We start from the raw sequence: 19163 nt of genomic DNA, 5'->3' as shown, positions 1-19163 counted from the left end.
AATGCATCTCCAAAATCATTTCGAAGTCGTTTCCTATAAAATTTTGATTATCTAACAATGAAAAATATAAGCATGACATGAATATTGGGAACATGCCATATTATGTTATTACAATTTAAAGGATTTAGGAGCTATATCCATTTGTTGATCATCAGAACCCCCTCTCCAATAACAATGAATTAACATTATTTGTAGTTTTGCTCTGCTTTAAGCATCTCAATTGTGTTCCTGGTATAGTATCAATACTATTATCAGATTATTGCAATTCATACAGTCAAAGAAGTACTTTAACCTCAATGTATCTCCAAAATATTTTTGAAGACCTCTCCCATACAATATTGATTTATCTCTTTTTAATTGATTACAAAACTATTCTCCCATTAAACTACTGCTTAGGAGCTTGGTGAAACAATTATTCAAACCTTCGCAGAAATATGAAGGGATTGAGTTAGTTTGTACATCATAAACCATAAGTGGAATGATCCATACCTATTCAAAAGATCTACAATAATCAAGTCCAATAGACTTCATGATAATTGCTCTTGTTCCTACAGAGACATAGCACACAGACTACAATAAATCAATCTTACAAAATCAGGCCAGAAAAAGATGTGTGGATTGATGAATTAGAAGAAAGTGGAATGATACGTTAGTTTAATAAAATTAAGGATGAATGCCATTCAAAAGGTAAGCTAATACTAACAGAGAGATGAATCAAAATCACCTTGAAGAATTGGTAATTGGTGATATAAATTCCCATATCTTGCTTACCCAGCGCAGATTGATCAAAATCATATCATTCAAATAAAGGGTACTTAGAACAGTACCTAATTAACTCAAGATTCAAGTCGAGATTGCCCTCAAGACCAAATTTCATTTGGAAACCAATGTCCTGATCACGCCCAGAAAGGAATCCAAGAAAAGCCATTAATCACAACAAAACTCCAATTAATATAGAGAACATGCAAACAAAATCAAACTGGGTACCTTTTTCCCCATGGCCGCGACATTTTGTCAGGCATCTAGGAATTGCTGATGGGACTGGAGCATGTTCTAACTTATCTCCACCACATCATCCTCTCTCCGCCTCCCTGCGCCGCTGTTGCAAGCCTTCTTCCTCACTTCTGCTCTCATGCTCGACCGCAAGAACATTGTGTTTTTTGGTCGAGTCAATATGGTTCTATGTCGAAAAAGCATTCGGACAAAGCAAGTCAAGTGGCTATTCGGCCTTTTAGATCCAAACGTGATATGCGAGTAGGCCGGAAATTAAAGGGAGAATTTTGGTGGAGCGATTGGATGGAAATTTCATAGTAGAACCTAATTGAGAGAAACATTTCCCCCATACCAACAGTATCTAAATATGCAGAGAATCGACGTGCCAGAGTTAATGTCGACAATAACTCGCATCAAAGCCAAGAAAGAGATGCATGAACGGACTTTGTAAGATGAAAGGTCAAGCGTGCATAGAAGAAAGAGATAACACTGAACAGAGGGGAATAATAATAAAAGAGTGATTAATGAAACTATTAATGATTTGTTTTTCTTTTTTAAAAACATAAAAATCTAGGTGGCAGCCATACATGAAGCATAGAATTTGAGGTGGCATAGCTAAAACGTTTCTAAGGATTCCGTAATTATATATGTATAGATAGATAGATAGATAGAAGATAGATAGATAGATAGATAGATGTATAGATAGATAGATAGATAGATTATTTTACTAATTACTATCTTGGATTTAACACTTCAACTTAAAAATTGAGCCCATTTATTAAAGACGGGCTTATTTTCTTTTTCGGCCCACATCACCAGCAGCATCTGCTAGTCATTTTAGTTTAGTTTTTGGATATTTGCGTAATTTCATGTGAACGTTTTCATATAAACCTAGCTCCCGAAAGTTCTCTCCCAAACCCTAGAGACGGCTAGTCGGCTTCCCTCCTTCAGGTACGTCTCAGACTCTTGACTTATCTAATCTCTTGGGCAGATTTTTCCGTGCTGTTAGCTTTCCCCTTATCTAATCCTTTTTCGTGTTTCGTTAGGGTTCCAGGTAAGTGGAAGTGTTGAGAGCTGCAGCTTCTTCGTCAGTAGTAACCGATGGCTCCTCCGAAAGGTACTATGTAATCCCTTTTTTTTGAATACCTATGTTGTTCAACTGCTCGCGAGGTAGGCTCTCTCTCGCCTATAGAACGAAAGATGAGAAGAGAATGGCACTGTGATTTGTTGTATCGTTTCTTTGGTTTTTAATGGATGTATAAAAGTTTAAAGGGAGCTATTTATCATTTCGGGAAATCTTGACCATTTCAGTGTGTTATTGTAGATTTAGGCCTGGCTTGCAGGGTAATTGATTTTAATTGTTGAATGTTTCGGTTCTACTATGTTTTTTTGCTGTGGAAACTATGGATTGGGACTAATTGGAGTATATTATGCTTTAACAGTTTATGGAATAATTATGATTTGGTTCATATGTGTACTCATAAGCTTATGTTTAGCTTGATGCTTTATTTCGTGTTATGAGTTCTGAATCGAGGATTTTAAAGGATTTATCACTTCTGCACACCTCGATTTAACATGTGGGAGATGATTGTGTATACTTACTGTATAATGCATTGGATTAAGAACTTGCTCTAGCTTATCTTCATAAATCATGTCTATGTGCGTGCTAAAGCCTGTGTGCAAGACTGAGTTGACTGGGGCTCTTTTTCTTTGGTGCTATTATTTTTGAGGCTGAATGATTGTTATTTTAAATATGATAATTGCCTAGACATTTGAGTTCTATAACTTTTTTTTTAATTAAAGGATATGGCCATGTCATCGTAATTTTGCAGTTCACATTTTCCATTTTCAGTTGCTCATTAAGCTATAATGTTTAATTGATGTTGTGCTGTTGTGGTTGGGCAGTAAGGAATTTGCATCTGTCTGAGATTTCGGTCCTTTCGAACTGGTTCTTTTAGTAATATGCATTCTTACATATCTATGTTCTATACGTATATTTATTTAAAAGTTCAATTGTAATGTTTCCATAGAAAGTTCGAAGAAGGCTGATCCTAAGGCCCAGGCTGCTAAGGCTGCAAAAGCAGTAAAATCAGGACCAACCTTCAAGAAGAAGGCTAAGAAGATCCGAACAAAAGTTACATTTCATCGACCTAGGACATTGAAGAAGGATCGGAATCCCAAGTATCCTCGTATCAGTGCTCCACCTAGAAATAAGCTTGATCACTATCAGATTCTCAAGTTTCCTCTCACCACTGAGTCTGCTATGAAGAAGATTGAAGACAACAACACTTTGGTCTTTATTGTTGACATTCGTGCGGACAAGAAGAAGATCAAGGATGCTGTCAAGAAGATGTATGATATTCAGGCTAAGAAAGTGAATACCTTGATTAGGTAATGCCAAGCCACTATTTCTCTTGCCTGCAGTTTTATTTTTACTGAGTGCATTTTTCAAGCTTTGGATCTATAGTTTCATTCTTCTGTCTTTCGTATTAGTTAATAGTTACATACTTACATCAGTTAATCTTAAATTTTGTGTTGTTTGACATTGATAGCATTGTTGTATTACATTTCAATGCTTGGTTACTGAATTGAATACTTTAAAAAGCTAATTGTGAATTATTTTCTATTAAATTGAATGGCATTAAAATTGGGACATATAAAGAGAGTTGCAATTTGTATTTGTGATAATTGTATGAAATTGTTATCTGCTTGAAGCTTTGACAGCGTGTCTATGTTAGGTTTAGGAGTGTTTGCATGTAGGTACTTTTGTGGCTCATTTCATTATAGATCCTTTTCATATTGTCGTGAAATTTTTTCACAATTGTATTAGAGTAACTGGATGCAGGATACTTGGTGCTTTATTAGGAGCCCTTTTTTGTGTTTCTGTGAATTATTTCTGGATAGGTAGCTGTTTTAAGACACAAGTAAATGCGCACATGAAGAGAACTTTCCATCAACTAACGTCTCACATAACATTGGAGTTATTACCATCCAACAGTCTAAGAGATATTAACATTTCATGATTTTGTGTTTGTGCAGGCCTGATGGTACCAAGAAAGCATATGTTAGGTTGACGCCAGACTATGATGCTTTGGATGTGGCAAACAAAATTGGAATCATTTAAGCTAGGACATGTCATTCTGAGCAATTTCCTTTTTTTTTTGTTATCTATAATGAGAGTTTTTTTGGAACTTAAGCCAGGGAATTTGGAAACTTAGTTGGAAGCTGTAATCTTTTGCCGCTGCAGGCTGTTTATTTCGCATCTTTATTACTCTGATATTGGGACGGTGTTGGCATGAAGTTTAATCCCGTAGATTCTTTTTCTTGTGTGATGGTTTTACATGTTTGAGAACATCATTTTATCTGTTAGTTATATGAGTCATGCCAGTATCCTATATTCCTATTGCTCCGCAGATTTTCTTTTGTAATGATGGATTGGCATGACGACCTTTTTCAAGACCCATAATGCCGTCTGTTATATTATAGTCATTTTGTTGGCGTAGGAAAAAGGGGTAGCAAACAAGCAGCCAGAATTGGGCTTTGATTGAGGGGGAGTTGTGAAAATGAGAAGATTACAAAACAATGTTGTATGGCGATGTTTTCGTGAGATTGGAGTTCTGCAATGATCAATATCGAAATTTTAAGATGTGTGTTATAAACTGTGTTGTATGAAACTTGGGATTTATTCATTATATCCTATTATGATCACATTCCAAGTTATTTTATTACAGACGAATCAATCATGTACGAGTGCTGCTGACCTCAAGATTTGAGTACGTAGGTTCTGGTAATGTGTTGCTCTCTCCTGGAAAAAGTCTTCCCTTGTAAGAGTCTCCAATAAAGATGACATATAAACAGAATATTCCTGGTGAATACCTAAGTGATGAACACATGATCTACAGAGAGGGCAATTGGAGTGAGCCTGGAGCCATGTATCAATACACCCAATGTGGAAGGCATGAGCACAAATTGGTAGATGCCTTAACCATTCACCTTCTTCAAATTCACCAAGGCAAATTGCACAACTGAAATCGTTTTTGATTTCACCTTCTTCTGCTTCATTCTTCTTCTTGAACTGAGCTATCGGAAGAGATTGTATGATTGAGGATTCTAGCCCATAGCTGTGAAACTGGGGCGAAACATCAGCATTGGCGTCGTCCAAGTGTTGTCTGGAGACGACGCCTACTCTATTAGGTGAGAAGCAAATTTGATCAAGCAGTCTGAAGTAACACAGTAAGAGAAAGCCGATGCAAATAACGGCAACTAAAGGAATCAGCATACTTGAAGACATGCTATGGTTTCTAAAGGCTTGGAAATCTATGGCCTCCAGGCATATATGGAAGAGACTCTAATAAGGAAATGTCCAAAAAATATGCAGATGAAACGATTAGATCAAAGCTGCAGGAGACATGGACACAAGACGACCATCAAGGATTCTTTTTTGTAGGATCAGAAAATTCTAATGTATGATATATAGATACTGTCATCAGGCTATATCTGCTAAGATAATACCAAAGTTTATAAGCACAGTGGGAATGTCATCTATTTAGTCTATCCCTTCATTGATTTTTGTGACTTTAGTGTCGTACTTGTTCCTCGGAACAGCTCTGTCAGCTTCTTAGGGCAAATGCAATGGTTTGTTATTTGCTGGACCAACAAAAAGGTTGGCCCGGTCCCACCTCTAGTACACAAAAAGTCAAGTCAAACACGTATTCTAATACAGTCACATCAGAAAAACACATCTTTCAATACAACCACATCAACAAAACACATATTTCTATACAATTTCTCTTCCCACCCAACATGGAGGCCAACAATATTTCATTCCTCCATATTATCCACAACAAAACTACACCAAAACATCAAATATCAATACATCCACATCTTTGTTGGCCCAATAATACTTTACCATTGCATTTGCCTTTACTTTGTTTCTGGCCCATTAAATAAGTCTCAGGATTTATAATGTTAAGGAAAGGATTAAAACTTATTTTGCTGGCAACAAGAAGGCAAGAACCAACCCATAGCATCAATGTATTTCTACGTCTACTTACTTCACTCGTTGTCCATTGCAACAAAGTAAAGAATTAAGCAAATGAATTTAGATTAAAAGATATGTTACAATTTGAAGAAAGTAGGGAGAAATACAAATGGAGTTATAAATAGAAGTTTGACCCAAACTATTTGGGGTACTATTTGCGTTGGGCTAAGGCCCGCACGACTTTTTCTTTATTAAAAGGGCCCACAATATTCCAGATCATGAATTCAATTTTCCATTCAATGGCCCCTCGTCCTCCTCGTTAAGGAGCTATAAGGTCGTCATCTTCGTTTGCGAGGCCATCTCGACAGTAGATGAGGGGGGCTATGAAGTTTTCTCCATTGATGTTCATCCTAGCTGTGATGGTAGACAACATACTTGACCCAGAGTTTTGCCCAGTCCCTTTTCTCGACTCCCCAACACCTTCTCAATTACTATGAGCTTCTTCTCCTAAGTACTCTGAAAATGCAAAAGGAAAAATGGCTTATTGGGTGACAACCCATGAACAAAAAATCCGTGCAGTTCCATAACTCAGAGTGGATAATATCTTTTAACATGTTTGGGTTGAAAATTTCAACACCAGCTAATGGGTACTAATGGACCAGCTACTGCCCACTGGGCATGCTAAACAATTTGAAGAGGCTCTCACATCACATATTTCAATGTCAGCTAAACTGATCCCCATACAATAACATAAATATTTACCAAAAACAAGGGCCACAGAATGGGTAGTGGCTGGTGTACCACCGTATATATGTAATGACTCCAATCCCTATCCTTGGTATGAATGTTTAAAATTAATCATAATATAGTAGCATTCTATAATAATAACAAACCACTGCTTGTAGAAACAGTTTGGCAAAACAAGAAAAAAAAAAAAAACTACTAGCTAACACTCCTTCCTGCAATTGTTCCTTCAAGAATAAGAAGCTTAAGTTGTCTAGTGAGCTATTTCTATGCACTGAAAGATCTAGAAGAAAGGGGACCTTTGTGGTCTGCACTTTCTTCTTCTTTTCCTTCCAGTATAGAGAAACTGATTGTTCTGCTCCACTACACCTTCCTTAGGCTGCCCCTTCAATTGATTCTTCTGATTTAGGTTTGAAGCGTGTTCCTCAATTGTTGCATCCACAACTTCACCATGTTGTTCCATCAATCCATTTTTCGGAGTTCCGTTTAAACCGTGTTCCTGGATTCTTGAATCCACACCTTCATCAAGCAGCCTCATCAATTGATTGTTCTGCATTACAGTTGAAATGGGTTCTTGGGTTCTTGCAGTTGCACCTCCTTCAAGCTGCCTCATCCTATCCCTGATCTGTAGTTTATGGTGCAGAATATTAATCATCAAATTCAATCACCCACATACAACATGTAAATAATTTTATATGGGATTGGAGTACTTACTTTACATTCAACGGAACAGTAGATATATGCTTCATTAGTTGAATCTGCTTCCAGCTTCCATCTACACACTGCACAGTACTTACCAATTTTTTCTTGTTGAAATTTACCTTCTTTTTGTCTTCTTTGTCTCAAATAAGCAATTGTGTAATGATTAATTTTGTATTTCTGGATATCAGATGTTCCAACCAATTGTCTTAAATCTTTTCGAGTAACTGCAGTTTCACGCGAAGCTTTCAAAACCTAAAGATTGAGAAAAACATAAAGAAATCAATTGAGAAAATTTACAGAGGCACAAACCAGAACTGAGAGTAGTTTTGAAATAACGACTTACCCGAATGCTCCGCTGGTGTGTTGAATGCTTATGCTTGCAAGATTCGCAGAAAGTTGAACCATTACAGTCAAAGCAGATGTAGGTACGATTTTTTTCCTCATGAAACTCACAAGGCTGGTAAAACGGAGCTTCAACAAGAAACACTAACCACGGATTCCTTATTTCTCTCTGAGTTTCTTCCATAATGTGTCAAAGACTCTAGATTGATTACTTCAGGGTTTGTTTGTACCCAGATATCAGTTTTTATTTATATGGGTTTGCCAGATGCCTACTTCAATGGAGAACCAACGAGCTCTTCAATTTCTTCTTGCATTCGGATTTCAATTTAGGAATACAGTGGTATTGGGGAAACCCAATGGTCAAGAAGTATTGGGGAAAACGTTTTAAGGGTGTTAGGGTTCTTAGGGACTTGGGATTTAGGGTTTTAGGCACAAACTTGACTGGATTTGGCTAATGATGTGGCAAAATCATTGGATGAATGCCCTTGGTCACTAGTTATTCTTGGTCACCAAGTAATAGGGAAGTGTAATCCAGTTCAAATTATGAAACTACACACACTCCACTTATGATTTGCGAATAAACCTACTTCAAAGTATTTAGGTTTGCTTCATAGTGTTGGGGGGGCGACCAGAGATCTCGTTGTTCATTCATGTTGCTCCCTTGTTTAGTTTTAATTTACGCTGCGTTTTGTTATTAAACTGCTATTATTTCATAGCCTTGTTACTAAGCCTACCAAGTGTTCGAAAAAATGTCTCAATACCCTGCAAATCCTTATTCAAATTCATCAATGGAAATTGCACACTGATTGTTGTTTTCAGATTCTTCTGCTTCGTTCGTCCTCTTGAACCGAGCTATGGGAAGAGATTGTAAATGGAGCTTTAATTTAAAGCCATAAGCTGTGCTTCCAAATATAATCCTAAATAGTTTGCTGGCTACAAGAAGGCCTCAAAGTAAAGGATTATGCAAATGAATTTAAACAGAGATCAATTAACTCAACCGGCATAAGATTTTGTAAGTGCATAAATTGATTAATGTCATTCAAACCAAAAACAAGGGTATCCAATTTACTCTTTTGAGTACTGAATTAGATTTTTACAAAAGTGTAAATAAAAAATGTTTAGACATCAATGAAACCTTTGTCGCTTGGTACTAGGTACTAAATTGTTTATGCAGGCACCAGAGGGCACCAAGAGGTTGTTCTGGACTGAACTTCGAGAAGAAACATTACATGTCATTGATGCTGAATATATTTGTGAAGACAAATTAAATGTGGATGGTGTACTCATTGGTTTCTGAACGGCGCAGATTGGATTAGCAGCAGCAGCTACATTTGAGTTTTTGTTCACAGCCTCAGAACTTCTGATGGTAACAGGAGGAATTTGTAAGGGTTGCATTGGAGGAGGATTCCTCCAACTAGGAAGTGGACCTGCAAGAAGAAGTGTCTGAAGCAGAGGACCTGCCTCCATCACGGTTTGCATCAACTTACCCTTTTGAGGCAAAGTTTTTCCCTTAACAACATTATCAATAACAGCAGTAGCTCTATCAATCTTAGGATTGACAACGTTGATGGTCGAGAATTCAGGCGAAGAAACAGGATTGAAAAAGGAATCAAGAGGGGGAGAGCCATGTGAGTAGTGACTATCATAAGTCTCAGATAAACTATTGGATTCAGTTATGCTTGAGTTTGCTTTTGCTGGCAATAAAAATGGACTTTCTGATTGGGTATGAGGAAGGATTGGCTTTAGCTCAGTAGGGGTTGAAGGCTTGAGTTTGTTCATCAGTAGTATCTGCAGCTGTTCTTTTGCTTCATCTCTCTGTTGGTAAGCAACTCTTAGAAAATTGTTCAACCACTTCATATCTTCCTTCTGTTTTTGTATCTTTTCACTTGCTTCTTTTTTCAGTGACTCTAATTCAATGGTTGTGTATAGGAGATTCTGCTTCAACTCTTCAATGGCCTGCAATGTGAGAACAGATTAGTCAGCCTAAAGAAGGGATTTCATCAAACAGTTGACAAACTAAAGGGATTTCATCAAACGGTTGACAAACTAAACCACTTCGACAAAAATCTCAAGAAATCTTGCAACAATTCAACTTGGGAGACAAAGTAAGATCAATATGAACAAAATTGGAGTAAAAGATCAAGATGGGTATGATATAAAAAAAAAGTGAAAAATCATATTGATTAGACAAAATGAAGAAGAAACCCAACTACACAAGGATTGAATACCTGAACAGACAGGACTGAGAATTAAAGGTACTAAAATGACAAAAGTAAAACAAACCAACCTCCTCATAAGACCAAACAAAATCCAAGTCCTCCATTTGAACTTCTAAAAGCTTCTCCTCGCTTTGCATAAAGACCAAGGCAGAAAAGTATTGGGTAGGGGTGTTTAAAACATATGTGACTAGTGAGTCATTTATAGAGCAAAACAGAGAGACACATAAAGACGGAAGAGAGAAGAATATCTCATAAGACTCCAAAGTCCAAACCAGTTGTTTTCCTTTTTGCATATGGAAATGTAATGTAAACGCCTGTTCTCCTCAAATTGGGATGCTGCGCTGGTTTTTACGCGGTTTTGGTTATAATGGAAGGCAAAGTTCCATAGATAACCCTCAAATTATTGCGAAATTTCATTCCAGCGAATTACTCGGGTCAACCCGAGGAAATAAGGGAAGGTTGTTTTGGGAAACGAAAAAGAGAACATTTTTATTGACAGCAACTCCAGTCGCCCCTCTAAGGAGATTTTTTAAAATACAATAAAATGAATTTTTTTTTATGGTTTTACTACACATTAATAATTTTAGTGTCCATAAGATACATAATGACATGACTTGTCATGTAATATGCTGACTGCGTTATTTCAAATTTTAAATTTCAAATAATCTTAAATTAAAACCTAGTCTTATTTCTTATCATTTCAAATTTCTCTCTCTCCTCCCTCCTCTCTCTCCCTCTCCACGAGATGCTTCCACAGTCAAAATCGAGTTTCTTCCTCCAACAATCATTTTGGTTAGATATTGGTTGGAAATGATAGCCCTCTTTCCGGTGAGTCATTTGGTTCCAACAATGTGACGAATCGTCATCGAAAACGGTCGGATAGAACTAGTTTTTCCGACGGTACCCAAAACTTCGCGACGTGATTCCGGTTGACTAAACGGTCGTTGGAGGCTGAGCTTGGTTGGGTTCCACTTCTAATCAATTGAGGGTTCTTTTGAAGGTGGGTTGGAATGGTGGCCAAATGACGAAATCGTCATTTTTGGCCATGGGGAAGTTGTTGATGATGTATATCTCTTGTTCTTTTTTCGTTTTTCCTCAACAGTTGTGTCCTTTAGTATGGCAGAGCAAAATCATTTCGCTCTCATTTGCTAATTAAAATCACCAGTGGTTTATTACACTGTCAATATAATAAACCACTAGTGATTAAACTTGTCATTGTTTACTAATTAAGCTTGGCAGTAGCTCATTTAACATTGAATGTGATTAGTTACCTTGTCAATGTAATAAGCCACTAGTGATTAAATTTGTCATTGCTTGCTTGTTTAGCTCATCAGTGACTTATTGAATTGTCAATGTAACTGATTAAACTATTTATTGCAATAATCTCAACAGCGGCATGGTGTTATATCCCTAAAAATTGAAACCGGGCATTATATATATGTCCAATTAATTTGTATAGCAATACTATATACATAAAAAGCTCGTCGAAATAGGTTTTAAGGGTACGTTTAACCGATTTGAAATAAAATAAATTTAACGGGACAGATTTGGAAAAAAAATTTAAGGGGAAGATTGAAAGTTGTATAATATATAAAATAATTTAGATGAGAATACATCCCATTTTTAATTAAATACACTCTATTAACCCTTTAAAATACACTAGAGTGAGGTGCATATAGTGCTCGTTTAAATGTATAGTATTAAGGGTCTTTTTCAAAAAACTAACGGCGACACTTTGTCCTAATAAGATTTTTGCGATGCAATGTGAAAACGTGAAAAGTTCCCATTTTTGCTCTGACACGTGTCGTCCAAAACAGAGTCCATCATGCTCGAAGCACTTTTTGTCGTAAGACGGCACGTCCAATTAACTAATTAGGCCCTTAAAATTCCAAACTAGGCCTTAATCTAATTTATTTCAACGACCTAAGAGCTCACAGTAGCAACCCATGCATGCAATTAGATTGTCATCCTTGTGGTGATTACGTACAAAGGCCATATGGGGTTCGCTTAGGACACGGCACGTGTTGGAAAATCTAGCTAAGTAGGAAACCTTGAAGGTCGTCCGTGCGGCGTGGCACGTGCCTCTGCGGCTACTAAAACAAGATTGACTTTGTATTAAAGAGTGGAATGAGAATTGATGGGCCGTTTTACATGTGTTTGCGACATCTCCGGGAGACCAGTCTATAGACGGCATTGCTGTAATAATTAGGGTTCATGATCATATGTATCTATTTGTGGGCTGTTACTTTGTTAGGATGCATGTATCGCATCAGAAGAAGTCAGACTTATCATGCACGTAGTGCATGCATAACAACTTTTGCTGATATTATTTTCATTGAACGATCAGATACACTGCACCAGCAGTGACCGTTGAGATAAGGGTAGAATTTTAATTAATTAAACAGATGGGTCTTTACATATATGACTTAGTATCTATGAACTTATAAAAATATGTAAACATCGATGTGTGTCTGAGATGGGAAAATTTTAAACAAACGATATTCGAAACATGAAATGGAGCACAAAAAGCAATTGTAAATTACTACTAAGTTTATCGGATTGTGTAAGACAAATCATCCAAAAACAATGTATTCGATGTATTAAATTCTCTTTTTTGTTCTCATGGAAGATCATTCTTTTCCCATAATTTCCTCAATTCCTTCAAGAACAAGGATTTACTTTTGTTCTCAATTATCTTGAATCCCGTGTCAGTACAATGAGACTGATCCTGCATCAGGCTAATTGTCATGCACTTTGTGTAATACCCTTGGTAAGAAAATGCATTCAAATGATAAAATAATAAAATAAAATTAAAATTAAAAAAAAAAAAAAAAAAAACCTCCACGTAGTGGCATACCTACGTTGGTCATGATAAAATAGCAATTCACGTTAACAAAAAAGACCTACCAAATAAAAAAGCAACTTGTCTCTGCTTTCTCCCATAAGAAATCCAATCACCAAGAGCTTAAGAGCTTCAAAAGACAGCGTGATGAATTTCTTCTCCTTTCTTCTTGACTTCCCTTTCGACAACTAGTTGCTGCATGTAATCCTCACTTTGGACTTGCAAAGTGGAGACATTAACCTCTAGGTTACATAACCACCGGTCTGTATGAGCTTCGGAGATAGCTCTATGAACTTCCGATTGCGCAAGATCAACACTTCCTTACATGACACCAACCATGCTCACTTCCATAAAATCTGTCATCATTAACTTCAAAGAGAGTATTATTTAACAATAATGTGTTATTCAAGTATCTAAGAAGCACGTGCTCAACATTAATGCATAGGTATAATGTATCTGTTTGGCAATGTGTTTACACTGTGTTTAAGTGCATCCCACCTCACAACACCACAGTTTTTTATGACACGTCAAACGTTTTTACAGCAGAACCCACCTCACAACACCACAACTTTTTACCTCACCGCACCTCACCTCACCTCACATCACAACACTCTCAAACGCTTATAATATATGTTGAATTGTCCCACCTAATCAAATTAGGTCAATTATTTTATTTTAGATTAATGTACAATGTAAACGTCAAGTGATTTTATGTTAATATTATTAGTCATTTAATATAATCATAATTTAGATACGCCAAACGCACCGCATCACAGTTTTAAAAGTAATGCGCCAAACAGCTTTTGCGTTCCAACTCACCTCACAACACTATAATTTTATAACTCACAGCACCGCACAACACTTCACAGCAGTTGACAGTACTCCCAAACAGCACCAATGTTTAGAAACAGGTTATGCTGTGCCGCTCGAACTGATGCTCACAATTTGTATTCCCTACCAATTTATGCTTGTAAAATGTAATTTTTCTCACGTAGATGCTCATTTTATATATTGGGTCCTGGAATCTGTCTCTGTTTTTTAAACTTGCTTTAAACCCTGTTGTCATAATTAAATTTGTGTACTGTTGCAACTTATACTTTTTTTTTTCTTTCCTTTGCTTCGGACCATGTTGTTCTGCCAACGCTAATGTGCCAATTTATCTTTGGGTTTTTTTGAAAAATAACCTACGGTAATAAACATTTTTTAAATATAATCCATCTTTTCAAAACTTTTAAATCTAACCTTTTTAACGCAGGAAAAGATGATGTTATCCTTGTATCGATAAAAAGTCTGCAAACTACACATTAACCGTCTCGATATGCGGTTTCCCTATCCTTTCATGTTCTCCTTCTTCACACACGACACAGTTTCCATTTTTTCTCTCATCTTCTTCTTCTTTCTGTCAAGACATACTACTTTGTTGTCACTTTCTATTGGTTTTTTACCCACAAACAACGAACAACAAAAACGACTAAGGTTAGTCTCCTTTCATGACTTCAGCACTTCAGTGTGGGTTTACGTTTTTTTTTTGAATTTTAGTTGATATTGCCTTGTACTCCGTGAGTTTCTGAATAATGGGTTTAGTGTTCCACTTCGTTTATATATCTGAGAGTTTTAGAAGATGTTAGTGAAACAACCTTACATGTAACATATATGTTAGGGTTTTGAGTTTCTTTGGTTACACTGTAAAAGACATACATGTTGGTTGTTTTTCGTTTTTCCGTACTGTATGGTTATGGCTGCTAGATTAAAACGTAAACGAATTTTCTTAAGTTTTTGTTGATCATGTGATAGAAAGTGCAGTATAGTTGATGAAAGTTTGTAACTTTCTCGTTGATAACTGTATTATTTTTAGATAGAAATTGCAGTCCTGTTCATAAAAGTTTGTAACTTTTTCGTTGATAACTGTATTATTTTTACGTTGATAATTGTTTCTATTTATATTGATAACTCATGATTTTCGTTGATAAATGTATTATTTATAGGTTGATAAATGCATATATTTAAATTGATAACTTATAGTTTTAGTTGATAACTGTATTAGTTTTGTGTTCGTTTATATGCATAATTCACATAAAATGGCATACAAAATTCCTATCCATGAGAGATTTGTTGCAAAGGTTCTCTCGTTTTCTAAGGTATTTGAAACCATCAGCGACATCAAAAGTAAGCTGAACGAGGATCAGCTTACTTTGTTCAGGGAATCTTGTTTTGGATCCTTCCTCCAACTAAAAAACATGAAATGGGCTGCTCAGATTGTACATCAGCTCCTCATAAGACAAATACAATCTAAATAAGATGAAAACGAAGGGAGGTTGGTGTTTTTTTATAGGTTGTAAAAAAGCTATTTTTTCAATAAGAAAATTTAACCTCATCACTGAACTGAGGTGTCATTCCATACCCGACATGAGTTCATTGTTGCAAGAGATGGAGCAAGATGGCGAACCTAGGGTGGGTTTGCGAGATAAGTATTTCAGAGGTAGTTATTCAATTACTTGCCAAGAGTAAGACATTCATGCAGTGCCAAGATACAATCAATGTCTTAAAGCTTGCACTTGTCTACTTTGCAGAGGTTGTGCTCTTGGGAAGGGATTTGAAACTACTTATTGATAATTACCATGTTTACATTGATAATATATTGTATTTTAGTTGATAAGTGTATTATTAGGTTGATAATGCTTTAAAATATTATTTTTAATTTATATGATTTTTTCATCTTAAGGTTCAAGTCATTGAAATGGTTCCCATACATTCAGATTGTGACCAGGAGTACACAGCTAACATAGATGGGAATGTTGGAATCGTAGTCAAGAAGGCAAAGAAAATTAAGCAATCCATGCATAAGCCCGAAGCTGAATATGATGTCAGTTCAGCTAAAAAGTTGAATGAAACAATTGAGTTGGGATTGATTGTGAGTACCTTGATCCGGGGATTGGTCAAGGATACTCTTTCTGAATTTGAAAATAAAATTGATGGAAAGATAAATGATATTTTCGTAAGACTTAGTTCTATTGAGCAGGAAATTGTGGGCCTAAAATCGGCTCAGAAGGTTGAGAAAAAAGTTGCGAGGTAGGTTGAGAAAAAAGAAGAAGAGAAGAGAAGTGTAGAGGAGAAAGTTGAGAAAAATGAAGAAAAGATGAAAATTAAAAGGAAGGTTGTGAAGATGAGGGCGAAAAAGAAAGGGAAGCAGATAAATAAAGATACTCTTAGAAAGAGCACCCATTTAATGCCGAAGGCAAATAAAGAAAGAGCAGAGTTAGAGGAGAAGAAAAAATTCGGGTTGGACATGTCAATGCCAGAAGAAAGAGGGCTTCACTGATGAAGAAGCCAGAAATAGATGATGATAAAGAGGGAGTTGAGCGGGGGGATATTGGGCTCTAGGAAAAGGGAGATATAACCATCATCAAGGGGAAAGAGCCATTGGCGGATAACACATCCAATGAAGATTTGGATAAGTTCATTAGCAAGATTGTTGAGAATGTCGAGCACTTGCCAAATGAATCTATCAATGATGATGATGATGCCAATCAATTTTACATTGCTCCCCATGTTGATGATAAGGATGATCACCCTGAAAAAGATAAGATGGTTGTTGAGCAAGGTTGACAAAAGGTGGAGTCAGATGAGAAGGTTGATAATGATAATAGTAAGGTTGATAATTCTTCTCTAGTTGATGAGAAGCTTTACAATGACGAGATTAAGGCTGATGAGAAGGTTGAGAATGACTAGGGTAAAGTTGAGAACATTGAGGTTAAGATTGATATCCTTAAGGGTATGGTTGTCAATAAGGTTGCGATCAATGAGATTATGGTTGGTATAACTGATGTTAAGGTTGATCAACCTGATGAACAGGTTGATTTTAATGGGGATAAGATTGATAATACTGATCATAATATTGAAAGGGTTGATGTCTCAGTTGAGGAAACTGAGAAGGAACAAATGAATGATGGGATTACTTATATTGTTGATGAGGAGGATGATACTGATGATGATAAATTACATTTGTTGGCAAAGTTGGCAATCGAAGTTCAACTGTATCATAGCGAAAGGGTCAAGAAGAGGGGTCCTTACCAAGTGTCACCATATACAGACCCTTCCAGAAAGAAGAGAAAGGCCCAGCCAGATTTCAATCTAATTTCAAGAACCAAAGCATGAGAAGTTGAAATGTATGAATTCTATAAGAATCCCAACAATTAGGAGAAGATAATTGATTTAAACGTCATTGATGCAAAGAACGATTGGTTTGATACAATAATCGACCAAAGCAAGTGATTATTGGATACGGTACGCACTTATAACACGTAATTTTACATTTGTTATGTTGATAATGATATAAATATTTTTACATTAGTTATTTTGTCAATGATATAAATATTTTTTACAACATCTTGATGTGGCAATAGATTTCATTTGTAAACAAATGTCTAAGAATACTGATATTTTCACACAAAAATGTGTGATTATGTATACGTCTTTCCATGTAAGTAATTATATTATCGTTGATTTTATCAATATTTAGGTTGACATCTATATTAAACTTTTTGTTTATAAGATACATTATTTCGTTTATAACATATATATTTTTTCGTTGACAATTTCAATTTAATTTTTTTTTTCCAGACATATCTCACCATGTGTTACAAATTGTACGAAGAGAACAGTGAGCCTCTACATTGGGACGATGATAATTTTCTGCTACATTTTGTTGATGGATCAAGGGTAGGAAATGTCGCCTGATCCAATTTGAAAAGGTGTATTTCCTAATTAATATAACTTCTTATCACTGGACTGTTGGTGTGATAGAACTTGCAAAGAAGATGATCATTTGTTATGATTCACTTCTCAAACACACCAGACAGGAGAAATTTAATACTGAAATGAAGTCTATTTCAACATTGATCCCTAAGGTGTTAAATCGTGCCAAAGTAATCGATGATGAATCTCTATGGATCGTAGAACGTGTATCTGATGTACCTCAACAAGAAAATGGGCAAGGTTTTCAATTCCCTTAATATGTATGCTTCTAATCGATAATTGACCTAACTTTGCTGCCTTATTCTTTTCAGTTCCGACTGTGACATGTTCTGCATAAAATTCACAGAGATTCTTTCCGCCGATAAGGACGTTACCATTTTGAAAGCTCAGAACATGGGATTTATACGAAAAAAATTTACAGTGAAGACATGGAAAATAGGGATGTTGGGAATATAATTATGACTTCATGAACATATTAACTGTATTTAATTTATACAACTCTAATTATATCATTTCTATATAAGATATATTATATTTACCAACGAAAACAGTTACAATAATAAATGTTACAAATAATAGTACAACTCTATTATTTGTAATGTTTATTACTGTAATTGTTTTCGTTGATAAATATAATATATCATACATAGAAATGAAATAATTATAGTTTTATAAATTAAATACAGTTAATATGTTTCATAAATCGTAATTACATTCCCAACATCCCAATTTTCCATGTCTCAACTGCAAATTTTTTTCGAAGAAATGTCATGTCCTGAGCTTTCAAAATTGTAACATCCTTATCAACGCTAAGAAACTCTATAAATTTAATGCAAAACATGGCGCAGTCGAATCCGACAAGAATAAGGCAACAAAGTTAGGTAAATTATCGATTAGATTAATACTTAATTGATTAAAGGAAATGAAAACCTTACCCGTTTTCTTATTGAGGAACATCACGTACACTCTGTACGGGCCATGGAGAGCCCCAAAGATTACTTTGCCACGCACGAGCATCTTAAGAATCAATATTGATATAGATTTCATTTCAATATTGAACCTCTATTATCTTGTGTGTTTGACAAGTGAATCATAGCAAATGATCCATTTCTTTTCAAGTTCTATGCATCCAACAACCCAATGATCAAAAGTTTAGTCAATTGGGAAATACACTTTGTCCAAATTGGACCAAGAGATAGTTTCTTCCCTTGATCCATCAACAAAGTGAAGAAGATGATTATCACCATCCCAATGTGGAAGATCAATGTTCTCTTCATAAAATTTGTACCTCATGTTGAGACGTCTGACCAAAATTAAGATTGAATTTGTCAACAAAAAATTATATATGTTATAAAACGAAACTAATGTATGTTATAAATGAAAAGTTAAACGAATATGTCAACCTAAACATTAATAAAATCAACGATAATAGAATTACTTACATGAAAAGGCGTATCCATAATCGCACATTTTTGTGTGAATATATCAGTATTCTCATCCAATCTTTTTCGAATGAAATGAATTGTCACGTCAAGATGCTGTAAAAATATGTATATCATTAAAAGAATAACTAATGTAAAACTAT

The 19163-nt window shown here is 35.7% G+C and overlaps 4 protein-coding genes across 5 annotated transcripts; 1 reads left to right on the top strand and 3 right to left on the bottom strand.

Moving 5' to 3' along the window:
- Positions 1 to 1873: 1873 nt before the first annotated feature.
- LOC119990520 (60S ribosomal protein L23a-like) lies at positions 1874 to 4325 on the top strand. 2 transcript variants are annotated; one of them, XM_038836482.1, is made up of 4 exons: positions 1874 to 1944; positions 2040 to 2110; positions 3024 to 3384; positions 4033 to 4325. In XM_038836482.1, the coding sequence occupies exons 2-4, from the start codon at positions 2095 to 2097 to the stop codon at positions 4115 to 4117; spliced, it is 462 nt and encodes a 153-aa protein (XP_038692410.1). In that variant the 5' UTR covers positions 1874 to 1944; positions 2040 to 2094; the 3' UTR covers positions 4118 to 4325. The 2 variants fall into 2 exon arrangements, with proteins under 2 accessions (XP_038692410.1, XP_038692409.1); XM_038836481.1 differs by lacking the exon at positions 1874 to 1944 and having other exon boundaries at positions 1971 to 2110.
- Positions 4157 to 5330, bottom strand: LOC119990518 (RING-H2 finger protein ATL16-like). The gene has a single exon (XM_038836480.1). It carries the CDS (start codon positions 5282 to 5284, stop codon positions 4730 to 4732), a length of 555 nt encoding a protein of 184 aa, XP_038692408.1. The 5' UTR covers positions 5285 to 5330; the 3' UTR covers positions 4157 to 4729.
- Positions 5331 to 6814: 1484 nt separating this feature from the next.
- Positions 6815 to 8292, bottom strand: LOC119990326. The gene is made up of 3 exons (XM_038836184.1): positions 7764 to 8292; positions 7433 to 7672; positions 6815 to 7343 (listed from the first exon to the last, which is right to left on the bottom strand). The coding sequence occupies exons 1-3, from the start codon at positions 7944 to 7946 to the stop codon at positions 7002 to 7004; spliced, it is 765 nt and encodes a 254-aa protein (XP_038692112.1). The 5' UTR covers positions 7947 to 8292; the 3' UTR covers positions 6815 to 7001.
- Positions 8293 to 8767: 475 nt separating this feature from the next.
- On the bottom strand, positions 8768 to 15231 carry LOC119991536. Its single transcript, XM_038837882.1, has 5 exons — positions 15225 to 15231; positions 11628 to 11721; positions 10412 to 10497; positions 10050 to 10300; positions 8768 to 9718 (listed from the first exon to the last, which is right to left on the bottom strand). The coding sequence occupies exons 1-5, from the start codon at positions 15229 to 15231 to the stop codon at positions 8888 to 8890; spliced, it is 1269 nt and encodes a 422-aa protein (XP_038693810.1). The 3' UTR covers positions 8768 to 8887.
- Positions 15232 to 19163: the final 3932 nt, after the last annotated feature.

The sequence above is a fragment of the Tripterygium wilfordii genome, chromosome 22, assembly GCF_013401445.1.
Source record: "Tripterygium wilfordii isolate XIE 37 chromosome 22, ASM1340144v1, whole genome shotgun sequence".
Taxonomy (NCBI): domain Eukaryota; kingdom Viridiplantae; phylum Streptophyta; class Magnoliopsida; order Celastrales; family Celastraceae; genus Tripterygium; species Tripterygium wilfordii.
The sequence above is the reverse complement of the archived record's forward strand: the minus strand, read 5'-3'. Positions and strand labels throughout refer to the sequence as shown.